General features: G+C 52.1%; 6 protein-coding genes across 6 annotated transcripts; 2 read left to right on the top strand and 4 right to left on the bottom strand.

The window, feature by feature from the left end:
* The first annotated feature begins 2,263 nt into the window (after window positions 1-2,263).
* Window positions 2,264-2,917, top strand: BO70DRAFT_359020 (uncharacterized protein). Its single transcript, XM_025542438.1, has 2 exons — window positions 2,264-2,573; window positions 2,733-2,917. The coding sequence occupies exons 1-2, from the start codon at window positions 2,360-2,362 to the stop codon at window positions 2,810-2,812; spliced, it is 294 nt and encodes a 97-aa protein (XP_025402856.1). The 5' UTR covers window positions 2,264-2,359; the 3' UTR covers window positions 2,813-2,917.
* Window positions 2,918-5,544: 2,627 nt separating this feature from the next.
* Window positions 5,545-7,417, top strand: BO70DRAFT_393213 (putative C6 transcription factor RosA-like; the record flags this gene model as incomplete). The annotated part of the gene is made up of 5 exons (XM_025546346.1): window positions 5,545-5,654; window positions 5,712-6,014; window positions 6,062-6,326; window positions 6,372-6,932; window positions 7,007-7,417. 5 exons carry the CDS (start codon window positions 5,545-5,547, stop codon window positions 7,415-7,417), a joined length of 1,650 nt encoding a protein of 549 aa, XP_025402855.1.
* Window positions 7,418-10,413: 2,996 nt separating this feature from the next.
* BO70DRAFT_384969 (glutathione S-transferase family protein) lies at window positions 10,414-11,207 on the bottom strand (the record flags this gene model as incomplete). Its single annotated transcript, XM_025545700.1, has 2 exons — window positions 11,003-11,207; window positions 10,414-10,942 (listed from the first exon to the last, which is right to left on the bottom strand). The coding sequence occupies exons 1-2, from the start codon at window positions 11,134-11,136 to the stop codon at window positions 10,414-10,416; spliced, it is 663 nt and encodes a 220-aa protein (XP_025402854.1). The 5' UTR covers window positions 11,137-11,207.
* A 1,125-nt stretch (window positions 11,208-12,332) lies between these two features.
* BO70DRAFT_393211 (uncharacterized protein) lies at window positions 12,333-12,901 on the bottom strand (the record flags this gene model as incomplete). The annotated part of the gene is made up of 2 exons (XM_025546345.1): window positions 12,333-12,665; window positions 12,719-12,901. The coding sequence occupies 2 exons, from the start codon at window positions 12,899-12,901 to the stop codon at window positions 12,333-12,335; spliced, it is 516 nt and encodes a 171-aa protein (XP_025402853.1).
* A 913-nt stretch (window positions 12,902-13,814) lies between these two features.
* On the bottom strand, window positions 13,815-14,886 carry BO70DRAFT_426416 (aldo/keto reductase; the record flags this gene model as incomplete). Its single annotated transcript, XM_025547783.1, has 6 exons — window positions 14,744-14,886; window positions 14,630-14,688; window positions 14,487-14,577; window positions 14,349-14,436; window positions 14,143-14,281; window positions 13,815-14,087 (listed from the first exon to the last, which is right to left on the bottom strand). The coding sequence occupies exons 1-6, from the start codon at window positions 14,748-14,750 to the stop codon at window positions 13,815-13,817; spliced, it is 657 nt and encodes a 218-aa protein (XP_025402852.1). The 5' UTR covers window positions 14,751-14,886.
* A 2,630-nt stretch (window positions 14,887-17,516) lies between these two features.
* Window positions 17,517-19,168, bottom strand: BO70DRAFT_132733 (uncharacterized protein). The gene is made up of 4 exons (XM_025538050.1): window positions 18,976-19,168; window positions 18,622-18,926; window positions 17,825-18,560; window positions 17,517-17,763 (listed from the first exon to the last, which is right to left on the bottom strand). The coding sequence occupies exons 1-4, from the start codon at window positions 19,102-19,104 to the stop codon at window positions 17,647-17,649; spliced, it is 1,287 nt and encodes a 428-aa protein (XP_025402851.1). The 5' UTR covers window positions 19,105-19,168; the 3' UTR covers window positions 17,517-17,646.
* Between the last annotated feature and the right edge of the window lie 491 nt (window positions 19,169-19,659).

The raw sequence follows: 19,659 nt of genomic DNA, 5'->3' as shown, positions 1-19,659 counted from the left end.
ATTATTCCATCATGTCTATGAAAGGAAGGCGGGCGCACGCTATAACTTAGATATCCAAGTAGTTAGATTACGGAATACTACACTACTAACTACATCCATGCTTACCATGCTGACTATTCCGTAGTACCCGACAATAACTATCGGCTATCTATCTGTTTAGTGGTGGTGGTGGTGGCTTTTCACTTATCTAGGCCGGTTTCATTCATTCTCGAACTTGCACCAGATAAGTAGGAGGGGCTGGCCGCAAGCCCGCTAGCCCACAAGCCCGAGATCTCAGAGTTTTTAGCTCGGCCGGAGCTAAAACCTTCCTGGCGGCGCGAGCGCCATGGCCATCCATCCATTCATTCCATGCTAGACTATGCCATGCCATGTTCCATGTTTAATCAATTTGGAGATATTAGGCCGGGTTTGTTTTTATTATGTAGTATGGACTATGGGGGTTGAGGGGATGGAATAGATTGGTCTGTTACTATAGATGGTATAGTGGGAAGAGGAGGAATGGAGAGAGAAAGAGAGAGTATCTAATGAGTAGTTATGAGTCTGCAGTGTCAGTGTGTTAGTAGTAGATAGTATCTGCAGCCTGTCTGTAGTGAGTGGGTAAGTGGCCTGTACCCTTTGCCTCTGCATCTGCCGCTCGGCTGTTTTCTCTCTCTCTCATTCTCTCTCTCTCTGTATGTACATGTAAGCTGCTGATGACGTCCACCGTTTGCCTACTTCCTCCCCTGTGGTCGATACTTACACAGTAAAAAGACGCGCCCGCATGCGCCTCCCCCTTAGTCTTCCCTCCCCCTAGTCTCAAAACCCCTCATTATTGCCTGTCGGAGTTGAGTCGGAGTCGGACGTCTCAGACGCCGCCGCCGCCGCCGCCGCCGCTCCGCCGCAATCCGCAATCCGCAATCCGTTATTGAATTTAAACTGCTGTGCCACACGCCCACTTCGATGTGTACTATAGTACTCCGTACTACTCCGTACTCTGTGGGATTATGATATAGATATGAGATGGACGTGTGACTATGGATATAGGTGGCTGAGTGGATGGAATGGTGGATAGATCTCGGAGTTGATCGGGGGGGTTTGGATTTTCATGGTACACCCCATCCATTCCTTGGTTCTTGGTTCTTGGCCCGCGAGTCGGCCAGGAGCGCCCAGGACGAACTGGAGCTGGAGCTGGAGCTGGAGCTGGAGCAGTACTCCGTAAACTACAGGGGCCGCCGTCGGGCACAGAAAACTGGTTACAAACTGCAACTGTACCACGGAGTAGCTACTAGATTGTAGATAGTTGGTCCCTACCTAGGAGGTACTTTGGTAGTTAGTTACTTGGTGGTGGTTTGTTAAGGTTGTGAGTGTGTCATGGTAATTACCCAGTCAAATATCGTGATTAGGTACTCTCTAGCTATAGTTAAGGATAAGGAGTTTGTTTATTTTCCGTTGTTCCGTCCGTTCCTTGAGTCGGCCATCCATTCATAAACCTGGGATTGTCGGTGAGTAATAGATAAGGTGGATATCTAATTCTGTTATTTTGTCTGTTCTATACTCTGTAGAACACACAAGGACTGGGACAGTAGATTAGGGATTGGATAGATAGGTAGTTAGGTAGTATGTAGGTAAGTAAGTAAGCAAGTAAGTAAGAGAGAAGTAAAGAAGCCGGATAGATAATCAGGCACCGCACCCGTGGTGTGGTGCGCTCAGGTCGCCCTTCCACCCTGCAAGGCAAAACCCTCGGTGAGGGTGAGCGAATAAGTCGTTAGCGAATGCGATGCATCCCCTCCCCATCCCCTCCCCTCCACCATTCCCCAGCCCATTCCAACTGGACCCTTGCCTTGCTGTTGTTGCTTGGCGGTCAGTGGTGGACGGACGCCGGACGAAAGTTGACATTTCCACGAGATGCTTAGCTAAGTAGTAACTCTCTGTAGTTAGTTACCGTACCTAAAAAAAATCCCCCAAAGTTAAGGACCGACCGTCGTTTACTTTACTAGGAACTGAGTTTGAGGGGTAGACTACTCCGCAGAGTAGTCTAGATAGGACAGGGAAGGAAAAGTAAAAGTAGGTAGAGAAAAAGCAAAGCGACAGACGGAAAAAGCAAGCGGTCGCGAGCAGCGCCGGATTAGGGGGGTTCTTTTACGGGAGGGCCAATGAGATGATGGGTTGGGGTGGTTTGTATGGATGGATGGATGGATGGATGGATGGTTATGGTTGTCGCTTCCTTTCGCCTATGGTACTTGGAGTAAAATGGTACATCTACCATACTAAAAGTATATGTGTGGTCCAATCGCTGTAAGCTGGTAACCCCCGGTATACCAAGAAGACGGAGCTGGCTGGCGGTTTAATCAGACCCTGGCTCAGGCTCGCGGGATGATCGATGGTCATTTGTCGAATAAGACCCGAACAGTCAAGTGCCGTTCCGTTCGCTCTAGAATCGTGGGAACTGGAAGGGCACGGACACCCTTCTGCTCTGAGTGTGCTCTGCTCTGCTCTGCTCTGTTCTGCTTTGGGCCATGGACACGGTGCTTCGCTTCGTAACTATAACGATCATCCTCCCGAAACGGTACGATCGGTGGTTTTCAATCTGGAATCTGAATCTTGGTTGTGGTTCCCCGATTAGCATCCGCCCTGAGTCGGAGTGTATACGGTGAACGGGGGGGTAAGTAATACTAAGTATATAGAGATTAGGGAGGAGGCGGGGAGGAGGAGTGAGACATGGGCGGGTCTGAATCGGGGTTGCTTTTACTGACCGTGGGGGATCTGTGTTGTTTCTGTCTCTAGTATCTGTGTGTATCGAGTCTGGGTCTGGAGACTGACTACAGCAGAATAAGAATACTACTATCTTAGTAGTCGATCAGATCAGATCGTACATCATACGTAGGTACCGGACGCAGTCCCCAGTCTGGAGATCCAGACCGGAGACTTCCCAGAAGCAGATGTCAGCCCGAAGCCTCGCCTGCACCTTGCCAAAGTATCGCGCTCAAAGGAATGTACGGGGAAGCCGGGGCGGATGATAGCCATGGATTGATGGGAAGGACACCGACTCCACCGGCCTGACAGGTTGACTGTCTTGTCTCAGGTCTCCTGTGTGTCATCGCCGCGGCCAATCGCGCGTCCTGAACAAAGGTCCCTATCCAGCATCCCAGCATCCCAGGCATCCCAGGCATCCAGGCGCGTCCAGCCAACAGGCGGCCAAATGGCTAACTTCCCCGGTACCATAGAACCCGCGGCGCCGAGAGTCTGGGATGAGTTGCTGGGATTGGGGAAATCCCCCCCACCAATCGCCGCGTGAAGAATGGGTCGGGGAAGGGAGACAAAAAGTGTAAAAGCTGCCCTCGGAACCAAGCATTTGCGTTTTCCCATCCCGCCAGAACTTTGGCTTGGGTTTGCTTTGGGTTGAGGATTCCGCAGACCCCGTCCAGAACAGTACCAGACCCGAAAAAAAAAAATTAAAAGCTACCGGAGTGGGCAGTTTTGGTCGATGGTAGTACTGGTAGATCGGTAGATTGGTAGACTGACATTCCTCGGACCCTGACCGCCACCACCAAACTGGGGGCTAGATGGGCTGTGGCAGTGGTACACACACACATACTCTCTCTCTCTCTCTCTTCTACTTCTCGGGGATGGTATGGTATGATGAGAGGGGATTCGGGGTCTAGGCGTATGCTCGCGATGAAGGGGGAGGGGGGAGGGGCGAGAGGGGGGTCCGTTATTTTGCTTCTTCTTGAGTTTTGAGTTTCGGAATCCATTGATGGAGATTGGATTGACAATGAACTCCAGATTCCTGAGGCTTAGACAGGATTGTGTTACCGAAGGGGAGGGAACTGGGAGGGAGATGAGTTAGAATCCCGTCCCGCCCACTTGGGCACACTGGGGAGAGGGGGGGGGATGAGACGGGAAGCACCAGGAGATCCCCAGCAGTGTGGATGGGTGATGTGGATCGGGTTCATGGGCGGACAGGACAGGGCAGGCAGGGCCGGCAGGGCAGAGGGCATGGGCATGGGCATGGACATGGGCGTGATCAGAGTCAGCCAGCGATGATACCATCGCGCCGGGATCCTGCCGGGCGGCTCAGTCATCACGGAGGCAGCAGAGGCAGAAGTTTGGCGCGGCAAGAGTCAGCATGAATGGGAGTGAATGTTTCGGATGGCCCAAGCACCACTTCACTGGGCGGTGATGCTGCCATGTGGCCGCCCCGTGCCCTTGTCTTCATTGGCCCTGCCTACCCGGGGGTTATCGAAGCGGCCAATTGACGCTCGTCCTGCTTCCCCAAAGCAGAATGTGGATCCGGAGGGTCCACCCGCGCTAAGCCACCCTGGGCCGAGAGCCTCAAAAGAAAATCAATAATGCTGAGGGATGAGGGATTCTGCTCTAGAAAAGAAGGGGGGGGGGGGGGGGGAGAAGAATTTTAGTAAAAAAATAAAAAAAGGAAAAGGAAAAGGAAAAATAAAATAAATAAAAAAGGAAATTGCTGGCGGTTCTTCATCGAGGCCATGCAGGTGAAATCATCACCCTCCCTGTCCTTGTCTTCCTGGGGTCCTGGCACTGGTACTGGCACCTGCGGTCACCGTCCGATCCTCCTGCTGCTCCTCCTCCTCTTCCTTCTGATGTTCTCCTGCCACTCCCCTAACTTTGGTTCCCCCACCTGAACAGCTTATGCTTGCCCTCTCTGCCAGTCTCGCTCTCTCCGTGGGATCCATCGATGACGGTCTGGGAATTGGAGGCCAGCCCGTCTGGAGATCAGCATCTGACCGGTCGTACCGTGGCGCTCAACATCTTGGCTCTGCGAAGGCGAACCGAACCCCAGAGATTCGACCCGTTCGAGTTTATTTATTTATCGCGTTAGCACGGCTGGTCTAGTTCGATTGTTCCCTCCTTAGCTCCTTAAGCCTTAAGGGTACTCATTATTATTATTATTATTATTTTTATTATTTTTTGTCCAAATATTATTATTATTAACTACTTTTTCTTTTTTATTTTATCTTATTATCATTTTCGTTTTCATTTTCGTTTTTTAAATTATCGACCCGCATCGGAGCCATAGGTGGCGGTAGCCCTTCTTTCTCTACCGGCCGGCCGGTCCTGACCTACTTACTTTACTTACTTGCTGCCCTGCTTGCCTCCTCATCCGAATTCTTATTTCTTATTCTTATACCTCCGCATCCTGCCTGACGAGCTGGCCTGTCTCCATCCTCCTCGATCCTCCTCTTCGGCCGGGATCAACAGGAGGAAAGAAAACGCCCGTTTTCTCGTATTCCCCACGTGTGCTGCTTTTCCCTGGCGCTGCGGCTCGCGGTTATTTTTGGACGCTGCATTTACTGAGCCAACCGTGGGCTGTCATTTGCGACCTTAATCAGATTAGGTTAATCCTTATTGTCCCTCTTATATGATACCGGGCCTGGTCCCTCTGAGTCTCCGCATCCTGTCTCTCCCCATCTCTCCTCACCTCCCGCCACCGACCCCTCTCTCCCCTCGAGCCTCATCGTCTCTGAACCTCGTCTGAGAACCAGAAACACCAACTGTCTTTGCTTCCGCTTGTCTACTACACTCCTGTTCGACACGATGGCTGGTCCCGGTGGTGGCCCTCCTCGCAAGAGTCATACCAAGTCCCGCTTCGGCTGCAAGACGTGCAAGCGGCGACACATCCGCTGTGACGAGACCTTTCCCCAATGGTAGGTCTTTTTCTGTCTGTCTGTCGAGATGGGATGGGATCCGGCTGACCGTAGCAGTCGAAACTGCACCAAGCACAACTGTCGCTGCGACTACATGGACGTGGCCACCGTGCACGAGGAGGCCTCGTCCATCCGCAACGTACCCGACCTGCTCATGTCCGCCGAGATCGAGATGGAGATCAAGAACTGGCACATCACGGGCGTCGCCCCGTTCCCCGAGCTGATGCAGTTCCCGCGCAATAGCTGGAGCAAGTTGTCTCGGACGGATCTCCGCCTGATCCACCATATCATCGGTCTGTCCATCGACCTCCACCGGCGAGGTCTCAGCAACTGCACCATCTGGGCGCAGAAGATGCCCGCGTAAGTGTTATCGGATCATCTTGCGGGAGCTTTTCTGACCCTGGCAGATTCCTCACTATTGCCCTCACCAACGACTTTGTCATGAGCGCCATCCTGACCATGTCCGCCTCCCACCTCGCCTGGATCACCCGCAACCAGGAGACCAAACAACTCGCATACCACCACCGCGGCGTCGCCATCCAGGGCCTGCACAAGGCGATTGGCGCCTTCTCCAAGGACAACTGCGATGCCATTCTCGCAGCCTCCATCATTCTGTCCTGGCAGGCGTCAGAATGGCAGAGCTGGGCGTCATTGCAGCAGGGACTGACAACGGTATGTGCATTTCTACTCCAAGCGAGACGCGTCTAACGTCCCCAGGTCTTGAGTTCCATGCACCCCCTGTGGAAGCAGGAATCCGAACTGGCCATCTTCCTCGAGAACCAGCGGTATCTTGGATGCACCAACACACCGGTCATGTCAGGCTACCAGTTCCAGGACGAGGATCTGGCCAGCCTGGACCAGACTATCGTGGCCCTGCAGGCCATCCAGAAGCGCGTCGCCCACAACCACGAGCACTACCGTCGGATTGGCGAACTGCTCGAGTTCGTGCGGCACTTCCAGCGCGACCTGCTATCGCAGACTCCCGAGCAGGCCTTTGAGCGCATGCAACCGCTCCGACGCTGGCTCTTCTGGCTCCCCCCGGCCATGCTCCGACCCGAGGACGCCGACATGGGCTCGCTCGCCGTGCTGGCGCAGTTCTTCGGCGTCGGCGTTGTCCTCGACAGCCTCTTCCCTGACCTCGGGGGCGCCTATCTGGGCCCCCTCTCCATCGGCCCCATCGAGGAGATCTACCGCGTCGTGCTGGCCCGCAGCACCGCTGACCCCTTCCACCCCGACGCCCAACTCGCCCTCTCCGCCATGGACCTCCCCCGGCACATTGTCGCCAAATACAAAAGCCGCCTCCAGTGGTCGCCACGCACCTCACTCGACCACTACTCACCCGCCCCTCCCAGCCCTTACCACAGCCTGCACGACTACCGCCTCGCCTCGTCCTCCTCGCCATCTTCCGCGTCCGCCACCTACGCCCCTACACCCCACCCCTGCAATCACCCCCCGAAGTCACCATCGCCAGCCCCCCCTTCGACGTCAGCGGAGCCTATGTGACCGCACCAGCGTCATCCCAAGCCCTCTACCCGCCATCCCCGCGCCTCCTGTCCGATCCGCGCGATGATACTCTCTCGGACTACAGTCATCCGGGCTCGCTGCAACACTCCCCTGCGTTTCCGCCCCCGTACCTGGGCGATCTCGTGTGCGGGGGACTGTCGCGACTAGATAGCAGCGGGTTGGGGCTGAATATGCCGCTGTACGAGTCACCCGCTTTGGTGGGGGGATATCACCCCGCCGTCAGTCCGGGATGGCATTAGCCCCCCCCTTTGTCTATCTTAGGGCCATCTCGTATCTGCATGCATTTCTTTTTTTTCTTTTTCTTCACAATCGTCATCATCATCATCATCATCGGATCGGATCGATCGGATCGGAAAACGGCATACAGCGGGCTTGGTTGGCTGGGTTTGGTTGGATTGTGGGTGGGATTCGGACTGGGAGTTTTGGTTTAGTTTACCCTTGGGCTGGGTGATAGAGGGTGTGCTTATTGCTTTCTTGCGATTGTCTCTACTCTCATTATGGCTTGGCTTGGCTATGGTTATGGCCGTGGCTTGTTTTATTTACTATGCTAGCGATATGATTGATTTACTCTGGTTTGGCCTCTTGTTTGTTTTTGTTCATGGTGCGCGTGTATCTTGCTTGCCGATGCAAGAAGTGGGGCGATGCGATGAATGACTACTCTATCAACTCAACTCGATGATGGATGGATGGATGGATGTATATACCCTGGCGTTACTCACCACTGACTTACCTATTCCCTACTGACTGGTTCTCTGTCCGACCCCAGATCGAAATACTTGGACTAAATATCATAATGAAATAATTTCTATTGGATGATCGGGCTGAAGTAAGACGAAATCGAACGACTAGACTTTAGGGGGGGGAGATTAGACGAGATGATGCACGACTAGTCAGTCCCCTGAGATAATTTTGCAAGACGATCTGCAAGCATTTCTGCTGGTGAGGGGTAGGCATTGAGGGGAAGGGGGGAATTTGTGTCGCCATGTACATACATACATACATACATACTAGATAGAAGGCTGAAACGGCGAGCAGTTTCACTAGACACGTACCTACATACCTATCTACCTTACTACTAGTAGTGCCCGTAGTGTTTCGGTAGTTCGATATGCAGTCAGCTACGCAGCTACTTACCTATTTAGGCAGGTAGTTAAGTGGCTGCATACGTACTATATAGTACTTGTAGTTACCAGATATCTATCAGGCACCGAGTTAGAATAGCCATGACGATATCACCACTATGCTCATCATCACTTATTCCCTCAAAATGCGCCATGTGTCATAGCTATACCCGCCAATAGTGGTAAGCCCAGCAAATGCATGCTAAACCACGATAGACTAAATGTATAATCCGCGCTCAGACACATCATGTATTCGAACCAGCAGGAGTAATAATCCAACTCAACCTGAGAGAAAACTCGATAGATGGATGGATAGATGGACAGGTACACAAGAATCCCTCTTCCGTCGGAATCTCCCACACAGACATGTACAACCCCCTGTCTACTTGGTTTAGCGTGAGATTCGTGATTTCGTGATAGGTAGACGTACTCCGTCGAGGGAGAGACAAAACCGGGAGTGAGGGTAGGGCACGGACACGGACACGGACACGGACACCAGTGGGCAGTGGGCAGTGGGCAGCACAAGCACGGACATTCGTAAGATGGAAGAAGGAAGGAAGGAAGGAAGGAAGGAATCGAGATCTGCACGGCCCCCACCCCCCACGCGACACACGTGCGCGAGGGGTAAGTAGTACTGTTGATAGCTCTGTCTAAATACTTTCTTTCTTTCTTTCTTTCTTTCTTTCTTTCTATCTAGAGTCCATCATCTCATTCCGGGTTATGTTGGATCTTACAACTTACTAACCCATGACTACTACCCATCTTAGCCTGTTAGCTAGCGGTAGTAAGTAGCGTTTAGGCTAACTACTGCGAGGGGCTGAGTAATCATCATATTCATCCTATTTTTAGTTTTAGTTTTAGTTTTAGTTCCATGCATGCCCTCATGCACATGGCATGGCACATGGCACATGGCATAAGTAGGGGGTAGGGGGTAGGGGGTATAGTAGGGATGGAATGGGGGTGGGTTGGTTTACTTTTGGGGCCACGAGGTCGGGGGGGGGGGGGGGGGCCGGGGCTGGATGTGAGACATGAGACATGACCAACTTAAGCTAACCTAATCCATCCTAACCCTAACTAGCCTGACTGACTGACCGGCTAAAAATGTTATTTCGCTTGATACAGGGCATGGCGCATGGATGCATGGATGGACACGTGGTGAGTAGTGGTGAGGGTGCATGGGTAATGGGTAATGGGCATGGGTAACGGGCATGGGTGTTGGTGTCGGTGTCGGCGTGTAAGGTGAGACTATCTAGCTTGGATGGGCGTGGCGTGCGGGTGTGGATATGGACATGGGGGCAGGGGGTAAGGGTAGTAATCGGCGATCTGGTGCAGAGGACTCCGTATCTAGTCGCACTAACTTAACTAACATACCAAGGCTGCTCGCTTAGGGTGGAAGTAGGTGCTTAGTGGTCGCTTAGGGTCAAGTAAGCGGGAGAGATCACTTAGAGACTGAGGTTGTTTTAGGTTGGGTTGGGGTGACAGGGGTGTGTAGGGGGGATAGACTGTTAGTTAGTGGGTTCGTACTTGATAGGTTGGGCGTTGGAAACCAACAGTTCAACACTGTGCTGTCTGGAGCGGTGTGTGTGGTATGGATTTAGCTTGGAGGTTGAGAATCGAGGGGAGTCTTGGTTTAGGTTGGTAGCTAGTTAGCGAATCTATTTGGGGTACAGGGATGAAACGACACCGGAGTATAGGATGTAGGATGTAGGATGTAAATCTTAGGGAAGAATCGGGCCTCGGAATCGGAATCGAATTCGGATTCGGATTTCGAGATTAGATTACGGGGGCAGAGATCCCCATTCTGTTCTGTGATGTCTTTGGTTTGTTGTATACTAAAGATGTTGATGTCATTGTAGTACTGTAGGTTTTGAACATCCTCAAGTATGCTATATGTAGTTTTCGTATTACATGTGATTCACTACTCATGTAGATTTTTATTATAGTGTCGGAGTAGAAGATAGATTCACACCTTACACCCCGTTTTGATAGTGTTCATGCGATTATCTGATGCACTTTCCAGATTGTATGAAAATATCCGGCCAAGCCCTAAGATCTCAGATCCACCATACCAATCATATAGTACAATATATATATATGTATATATATCCCACCCATTATATACACAATCCCTCCCCACCTCCACCACCCACCACCGGCTCCAACCCCGGATCCCCCTTCTCCAACGCCCGCCGATACGCCTCCCTCTCCACCACCCTCCCCAAATACGCCATAATCGCCTCATACCCCTGCAAGCTATACGGCACGAACAACCTCATGGTCGTCAACGTCGTCACGACCATCACATCCGCCGCCGTGAACTCCTCCCCCGCGAGCCACGTATTCCCGCGCAACCGGTCCTCCAGGATCTGCAGCGACTGCTGCATCCCCCGCCGCGCCAGCTTCGCGTTCAGCACCTCGTCCGAGATCCCCGCCTTCAGCACCAGCCCGTACCGCATCAGCGCCGGCTGGAAGTACCCGTTCGCGAAGTGCAGGAAGTACAGGTAGTCGGCGTAGTTGGGCGCCGTGGCTGCGATGCTCAGTCGGCCGTCTCCGTATTTCGTCAGGATGTATTCGGTTATCGCGCCGGATTCGCCCAGCGTTATGGCGCCGTCTTGTATGATGGGGGCGGCTTTGGTGGGGTGGCTGGTGGTGTTAGTGGTGGGGATGGGAGGGGATGGGAGGGGATGGGATGGGGGAAGGTACAGGGCTTGAAGCTCAGGCGGACTGAGAAAGGGAGAGCGTTTATAGGTTCGGAGCTCGTAGTTGAGGCCTAGCTCCTCGCAGAGCCAGACGATGCGGTCGGATTGCGAGCGTTGGAGGTGGTGGACGATGAGCATGGTTGTTGAGGTGGGTGTAGCGTTGGTGGTAGTTGATTTGATGGTGCAATTGATGCGATTGTGGATTGTGGGATGGTTGTTGAACATGGTGGGTGCGAGAGAGAGAGAATTTATAGTTGGAGATGCTCCAACGTCATCGATCTTATCGTCGGAGTTAACGGAGCACCGGATCTGATCAGTCCTGCTTGGCTTAGGGCTTGCCCCGTATATACGGAGGGTGTCGCCCAGGGGTAGAGGGCTACATGACTGCTTGGTTATGGGTATATCGGTATTTCCTGCTCGATTTATACTGTCTTGCTGAAGTAATGGTGTTTCTTTTTTGGTATCTATATCCTCGTGGTAACAATGCCCTAATAGACATATATTTATCTAGTATATGCTCCTATCTGGTAGATCCAGCCGAATCGTCTCGCGATAGGCCTGGTGTTCGTTGGACCCTGCAGGATCCCAGTCGCGTTACCCCAAATCCGTGACACGAGATAACGCGTCCCATAGCTGGTGGTTATATTGGGTAAGTTTGGATGTGTGGTCCTGTAGCTTTCACCCACCGCCGTAGGTCTGTAGAAAGCATTATCTTGTGGCAAATATCTGGGAGTATGCTTTTCACCCCGCTGGCTTGTTGTATTTCCAAAGATCTCCTCAAGAGATGTCAGCTTCTGTCAAAGGTACTAGTGACTGTAAACAAGATTGAAGGATACCTCCTGCGCGGCAGCCATTTCGATCTCTGGCAGTGACATCTGTGGTAAGTGGATAAAAATAGTCTGTGTTTAAGAACAGTCTAAAGGTCTAACCATGTTGGAATGGCTTCCAACGTTTCCTTTTCTTTGACGGTGGTGATGTCTGGAGCTCTGGACTCAATTCCCGACGGCAAAGGTGACTGTCAAAGCCCAGTGTTAAGGGAAAGCCTGTGAAAAGAACCTATTCAGGACAGAAATGTTGCTTCTTGGAATATCCGTGCGTACAGGTCTCCGAGTCGCCTGCTCCAGGGAAGCAGGGGGGGGGCAGCCATCACATTCAGGCTCTGTCTCCTTGTATGTTCGCTGGCCGGCCTGGCTCGTCCAGGAGACTGATTCGGACATATATATCCACTTATACTTTCTCTGCGGTCGAAGACAAGACGGTGCAGTATTTGCAAGGTCGTAGGCGTCCAGGGGTATGGCAGGATCCTCATGAAGGCGCAAGGGAAAAGACACCTGTCAGCAGCCACCATGCGGTTGTGTACGAAGGAAAGGAGGAAGCAGGAGGTTGATGTACCAGAGCACAGTGATATAGTAATAATGATTCTCGGTGACGCTGTCCACGCCCACAGCGGACGGACCAGGCTGCCTGCTCGCTGAGAAGAATTGTGGCGTCGCGACGTATAAGGAACTTGAAATTCGACATATAACCAGGACTTTTTGTGCCAGATGCTGTGAGGAAAGCTTCCGATTGTGCCGTCTCACACATTTCCATGAAGAGCTCTGTGTCGTCTGTAAAAGCGGAACATATCCCTTCTGACCCAGCCTCTGGCCTCTGACACTGGTTCTGTGCTAGTGGTCCCGAGGTAGCGATAGTTAACTAGTAGATGACGGATGACACACACCGCGAACGCCTTCGAGCCCGAAGGGTCACGGCATGCGCCACACACCTGATCGCGAGGGAAGCACCCGGTAAAGGGCTCAGATCGCAGCACCGGCCGCGCTATCCAGCGCCTCTCGCGACCCGACAGGGGCTGCCCCTGGTATGCGAAGGCTGTCGGAAGTACCATCTCAATCTCAGATGCCATGTTGGAGCGACAAGGATGTATCCTCGCTGTTTCGATAAGGCTATGAGGGGGGCACCAGCCCATCTCGAGCGACCCATTACTTTCAAGCTCTCGTTTGTCTGGAGATTTCTTGTTGAGATTGGAGCGTGGAGTGCAAAGAACCACATATTGTATATCACTGGTATAGTATCGACTGGGAATTGCCGTCGAGGGGCAGGTTCATAAGATTCATGGAAGCTTATGTTCGCAAGAATATGCTTTTGAGATAATGAAATAGAATCATTCTTGTGCTAATAAGAATATCCGCTTGCTGTATTTGACCTGAGTGTAATGGACTTGATACTGTTGTAAATCCGGGATAATGAAAGTGGTAGTACTAGGGATGATGATTCGAATGTATCATATCAACCGACAGAGCCCAGCAAAGACATTGTGTCGACTAGTAGGCATGTCAGTAAATATATAGACTTTGGTTTATTAACCACTTTAGGGATGCGTGCCCAAGGATGTTGGTTCTGGAATGATAGATGACTGGGGCTTGGGATGGAGGGAGAAGAAGGAGAGAGGTGGAGGGTGGAGGAGAGGAGAGGATGGGGTATAAATGCCCAGGTTATCGGCAGGAAATGGGAATGAAATGGGGCTGGGAGGATGTGAATTGGCTTTGAATATGCACCAATATTGAGGGGGTGAAACTGAGGATTCGGGGAATGGAAGCTGTATGATCGGGACTACAGGCTCCATTCACAGTATCTTTACATTTGACTAAATTAAAGATCAAATATTTACTGTATACCCCTTCTCTAGGGAATGGAAGATAAGCAGGAAGCCTACGGAAGAGTTTACCGACAAGTCAATTTCAGGAAATACCAACTCCTATGTATTTGTTGCATACTTATCAAATAAAATGGGATAGCATCGCTCAAAAGACGGTGCATCATTCTCCATGTACCGGCTCATCATGACCCTCGTCAAAAATATCAAACCCAATATGGTTTCTTGGATCCAAGTAGCGAACTTCCCCCTTCACCTTCGACAGATTCGAGATCTCGATCATGTCTTCGTCCGACAACTTCTGTAGATCTCTATTCTCTAACATTCGCGATCCATGGACTGTTTTCGGGATGACAGAGATATTCTGCTGGACAATCCAGGACAGAATAACCTGTGCGGGAGATTTCCGGTATTTTGCACCTATTTTTGCAATCTTCTCGAGTGTATGAGAGCTGGTATCTATGGAAGAGCAGGTGACGGACAAAACTTACATCCGAATCATCCAGAGGGCCAGGTCGATCGGCATTCGGGCTCACAACCGCCACGGGCTTCCCTCCTAGTGGCTGATGGGCCATAACATGGATACCGTTTTGGTTGCAAAACTTGACGAGTGCAGACTGCGGCAGGTACCTGCAGACCAGAAATTAGGGCAACGTATGGATGAAAGTTTACCCATCATCGCCGTGCAGGTACTTACGGATGAAGCTCGACCTGGTTTACTGCTGGAGGGATCCTAGCCGTCTCGAGAAGTCTCTTCAGTTTGAGAACGTTGAAATTGGAAACACCTGCTGGATAAGTACTAGTACACGTCGATGGTGGCAGTAAAAGCTCATACCGATCGATCTAGCTTTGCCATTATCGACAAGCCTTTCCATGGCTGCCCAGGTTGATGGATAGTCACGCGATAATAGGTGGTCAATAACCGGCTGTGAGATTGTCAGTAGATGATTGATTTTGTAGTACGCAGACGCCACTTGCCTTTCCATTAGAATGGCGAAATGTGCTATTGTCGGGACCAGCACGGTAGGCATGGGGGACTGTATATAGATTTCAGTGATGTTGGTCCATGCGATCAGAAAGCCTTGCTCATACAATGCATCAAATATATGTCGACTATAGTTTCACGACGATTAGCGATCTTTCAGAACTTGCACAGTATTTGAAAGACACCGACCATAATCCAACTGCAGCAATTCCAGGCTACGATCGAGCGCTTTTTCGACATCGGAAAGAAGAGGCCACAAAGCTGAAAGCAAAAGTATTGAGCAGCTCTTCTAAATCCAAACGGCCATCGCTAATTTTCTCTTAAACGACAGGTAGATAACGCACCCAGAAAGAAAAACCCCCGCTCCAACCCCCACTAAGAACGCATTGAAGGGGGGTGGATCCGGCCTCCACCAGGGCGCTAACATGGCCAATCCCTCCGCTTCCCCGACTGGGGCTGCAGATAAGCACCTGCCGAGTGCTCCGTACAAGGGTGATCCTCTATATGGATTGGTCCCAGACTCCAAGTGACGGGTGTAGTAGCAGCCACGCATCCAACAACCCTAACCCACCACATAGACGGTACTCTCCAATGACCCAGTCCGAACCCCGCCAGGTCTATTTTAATCACCAATTACCCCTCTTTCCTAAGGTCAACTACAAGCATGGACCGTGCTGCTCAAGAACAGGAACATCGAACAACCCAATTCAATCCCACCGAAACTCTATCCCGAACAAGCTCTCGTGTTGTTCTTGCGCCGAACTCTTGCACAAATCATTCCATTTGAGCATCAAATGAGAATGCGTCCCGAACACCGTTCCCTCCAATTCCTCCCAGATGGATTCGATGAATGTTCCAACAAAGCCAACATGATCGCGGGCCGTCCCTACTGGGCTTTCACGCAAGATCTGATTCAGGATCGCCAGAGATGCGCCGCGGCATGTCTGCAATTCAACACGGCCGGGGCAATCTCTCGTCGTCGGTTCGTTGAGCTATGGAGAAGGTATTTTCTTTCCTCCTCCTCCTCCTCCTCCTCCTCCTCATCATCATCATTCCCACCTTCTGTCAAATACATTGTTTTACCATTCAAGACATACACACACACTAACAACACCACCCCCATCCCCAGCATCACGGACAACCCCACCCCCAACCCAGAAAAACCCATCAAAGCACAAGAAGAAGAAGAAGAAGAAGAAGAAGAACAAGAATCCCTCCCCAACGAACCCTGGATTGAACCGCCCATCAAAATCGACTACGGATACAACGTAATCCTCGGCGAAAACGTCTTCATCAACTCCTACTGCACGGTGCTGAACCCCTGCCCGGTGACCATCGGGTCACGGACGCTCATCGGCCCCAACGTGTCCTTTTACGGCGGGATCCATCCCCTGAACCCCGAGACGCGGGCCGGGACGCACGGGCCGCAAGCCGGAAAGCCGATCACGGTGGGCGAGGATTGCTGGATCGGGGGCCAGGCGATCATCATGGCCGGGGTGACGATCGGGGATGGGTCCGTCATTGGGGCAGGGAGTGTGGTCACCAAGGATATTCCGGAGAGGGTGGTCGCGGCGGGGAATCCGTGTGTGGTGTTGGAGGAGAGTACGAGGCGGTTGAGGGATCCGGTGTTTGATCCTTTGAAGATAGGGGTGCGGGGAGGGGGGCAGGGGGTGGATATGGATATTGGGGTTGTGGAGGGGGAGTGGAAGTCGTAGGTTTGGGAGTGGAGGGGCAGGGGCAGGGGCAGGGGGGTGGATGTTCTGTCGGGTTTTTCTATGTTTTCTATTTTTATATTTTACTAGGCAGCTGGTGGGGTCTGAAGAATCATGATGATAGTTCTACCGCTATGCAAACATTGTTCGAGAAATTGATCGCTGGACGAATTGGGAGATTCGGACGTACATTGGACATAACTGATTTGACAAATGAACTAGACAGTATTGGAAAAGGCAGTATCCTTCGCATCAAACCATTCGCATTCAGGCGACGACGGTCCGTCAATCGGCAAAGACAAGTCCCCGTCATCTCCTTGTGTAACCGAGTCCAGAAGCGCCCCAAAGGCATCCAGCGCTGCTTCATATGTAACCTTATTCTCGCCGAGGTTGGTCCGACGGCTCTGGGAGAATACCTCACTGGCTGTTTCCCCGTTATGTGACTGCATCAGGGGCAAAAAGGCCGACACGCCAGCCTTGCTCAGTTCCGCCTCTGTCAGAAGAGATATCGTCTTGATGTCGGAGGAGTATGCGACGTGATGGAACAGCGACCATCCCGCCTCATCTACCACAGATGCGTCGGCACCTTTGTCTAGGAGCCATGACAGCGCGTCATATGAGTTGCACGATACGGCCTCGTGAAGCGGATAGGCCGCTTTGTTCTCGACTCCGTTGATTGACGCCCCAAAGTCGAGTAAGAGCTGAGCGCAATCCAGATAATTCTGTCTCATCGTAATGGCTAGGGGTGTCATGCCGCAACTCATGGGTTTTGCGGGGTCTGCAAAATGTTGGAGGAGGGGAAGGACGTGGTCTGGGCTATCCCGGTAGCTGCAGGCGACGGCGAGGGGTGTGTTCCCCCGATTGTTCATGGTGTCGACAGGAGCCCCGGCTTCTAGTAGTAGAGTGATGCAGCTGGGGGATTCGGCGCGTACGGCGTGATGAAGCGGAGTCCAGCCGCCCTGGTCGGTGATGGTGAGATCGGCCCCCCATTCGACAAGAGTGCGAACTGCCCCCTCGTGGCCGCACCCCGAGGCCCATGAGAGACACGTTCGACCAAAAAAGTCGCGGCGGTTGATTTCGTTCCAGGACACACTTAGCTGATCCACTACCTTGACCCTGGAAAAGCCGATCACTGCTCCGTGGAGTGAGGAAAGTCCACGCTTCTGCAACAGATCCATATCGTATGAGTTGTCTGCAAGGCCAAATGCCGTGGTGGGTGCAGACGGTCGTCCTTCGGACTTCTTTTCCCACGCTATGTCAAAAGGTGACCTAAAACCCGGTCGGTCAGTCGGCTTAGATTAAAACCAATGGGGGAATTTGGGACGAGACATGAAATACTTATCCTCGTAGTGAGGATCTGCGCCCTGTCGCAGAAGAAAATGGCATGTCTCTTCCTGTCCGAAATCCACGGCGAACTTTCATCACCTTCTGTGTTAGCTGTGTGTTCGGGTGTAGTACGGGTGACGATGGCCTTACATGCAAAGCGGACCGACCGGTTTTGGCGCTAATATCAAACGGGGATGCAAGTCCATCGCGAAACAGTGTCTGGATTTCCGGTATATTACCCTGTCGAGCCAGGTGGAACAGGAGTGTTTCATCCGGCATTGAGCGGTACGCACGGAGTGCGAACTGGGGGCCTCCTAGCCGGGTAACATTTAGGACAGCTTCCAGGGAGCGTGAGAGTAGCCAGCTGGGGAAGTAGTATGTGAAGGAGATCTTGGTGTTCCTGTTCCTGACACATGGGCATTCCATGCAGGGTCGTAAAGACGCAATCTGCCCGTTATACCCGATGAAAAGACGGCCCACGACACCTTCGATCCAGGGGGAGGACGCAACAGTGGATGTTCCGTGACAGGTGCATGCACATCCACGAGCCCGGTGAGGATGCTCGCCAAATTTCAAGCGAATGATACCCCGATCCACAGTGAGTCGACTACCGGGTTGAACTGCGCTGGAAACATGGCGAGTAACCAATCTGTCTTTCTCCCCGTAGCCGGGAGAGGTGACTGGAATGAGCATGCTTGAACTCTCTGCAGATGATACCGGCTTTAGGATGGACAAGATCTCGCTGATCTGGTCAGGTATCTGCGTCAATCCATCGAACCTCTTCGATATCTTAATCAAAGCCTCGGAGTGATCGCTACTCCCGCTTTTACTGCTCGAAACAGCCGAGATTTCACGCAGCGTCAATCGAACATGAAGCAGGTCCAGTCTGTGTAAGCATTAGACTGCTAGCGCATTGCAATGTCCCATTATCTATAGCAGCCACTCACGAAAGCATGGACGCGATGGCGGTCGATAACTTGAGCCGACTCTCTCGCAGCTCATTCTGGATGGCCTTCATCTTCTCATTGGCTTTTAACCATGCGATGCGTTTCACTTTCCACGGTGTCTCGCCATCGCGTGGTTCGTATATTATGCAGCCGGCGACAAGAGTATCAAGCTCTTGTATCGATCTTTGGATCTCTGTGCAAAGCGCGGGCAACGTCTCCAGGGCCTTTGATTCTCCCATCGTGCACTCATCTCGAGACTTGATTGTCGCATGAATGTCGTGCAGAATGGCACGAAGGTCGGATACCTGTCACAGTCAGTTTTCTGCATATTGGGCTAGATTCTAGCGGTAGGACCTCGTTGATCGTCTGCAAGAGGTGATCGTTTGCACCTCGCACGGCGAGTAGTTTCGCAAGGCCATGCTCGACACTCGCTGCGGCTTGCACAACCGCAATGATGCTGGCGGTGAGACTTAGAGGATCCATGGCGAGGCAACCACACTAACTCAATGCTTTGGAGGAGATAGAGCTTCGGAGGAGGAAGGCTGAGGAGAAGAAATGGTGGAGAGGCAGGAGCCTCGTCTGAACGCTCTGTCGGGTAGGCTGGAGATTCCATTTAAGCGCGCGGGTGTGCCAGCCTCGTGCTCCATCCAAGCCTGGCATCCGAAGGTCAACAGCCTCACCAATACTGAGTGACTCGCTGGAGCCCCTCCGGCTGTCTCTACACCAATGACGTGTCAGACTGCGCCACTGGTTCAGTCTTGCAGGGGTTGGCAGTGAGCCAGTCAAGTTTGCGTAAGAATGGTTGGCAGATGTCATTTAGAATCCATGTCCGGTCTGTGGAACGTCGCGGAGGCTAAGAGTGAGGTGGAGAAGGGACGGAGTGCTAATGGCCAATATGGGGACATCTGCAAGCGCTGGCCAACCCCCCGCAGTGAAAAGCAGCCAAGGCTTCACTATTTACTTGGCTTTATTCAGCTAAATACTAAAGAATATACAGCTGTACTTAACTCATGATGAAACTGAATCTAAACAAAAATG

The sequence above is a fragment of the Aspergillus heteromorphus genome, assembly GCF_003184545.1.
Source record: "Aspergillus heteromorphus CBS 117.55 chromosome Unknown BO70scaffold_3, whole genome shotgun sequence".
Classification (NCBI taxonomy): Eukaryota; Fungi; Ascomycota; class Eurotiomycetes; order Eurotiales; family Aspergillaceae; genus Aspergillus; species Aspergillus heteromorphus.
Note: the sequence above shows the minus strand (reverse complement) of the source record. Positions and strands in the feature narration are given on the sequence as shown.

Excerpts from the sequence above, each read along its gene's own strand:
- BO70DRAFT_359020 (XM_025542438.1), top strand. The coding sequence starts at position 2,360 with ATGGTCATTTGTCGAATAAGACCCGAACAGTCAAGTGCCGTTCCGTTC. Across the intron at positions 2,574-2,732 it reads GGTGGTTTTCAATCTGGAAT|CGTGGGGGATCTGTGTTGTT; the intron begins CTGAATCTTGGT and ends GCTTTTACTGAC.
- BO70DRAFT_132733 (XM_025538050.1), bottom strand. The coding sequence starts at position 19,104 with ATGGATCCTCTAAGTCTCACCGCCAGCATCATTGCGGTTGTGCAAGCC. Across the intron at positions 18,561-18,621 it reads GCCATCGCGTCCATGCTTTC|ACTGGACCTGCTTCATGTTC; the intron begins GTGAGTGGCTGC and ends ATGCTTACACAG. Across the intron at positions 17,764-17,824 it reads CCGGTCGGTCCGCTTTGCAT|TTCGCCGTGGATTTCGGACA; the intron begins GTAAGGCCATCG and ends AGGTGATGAAAG.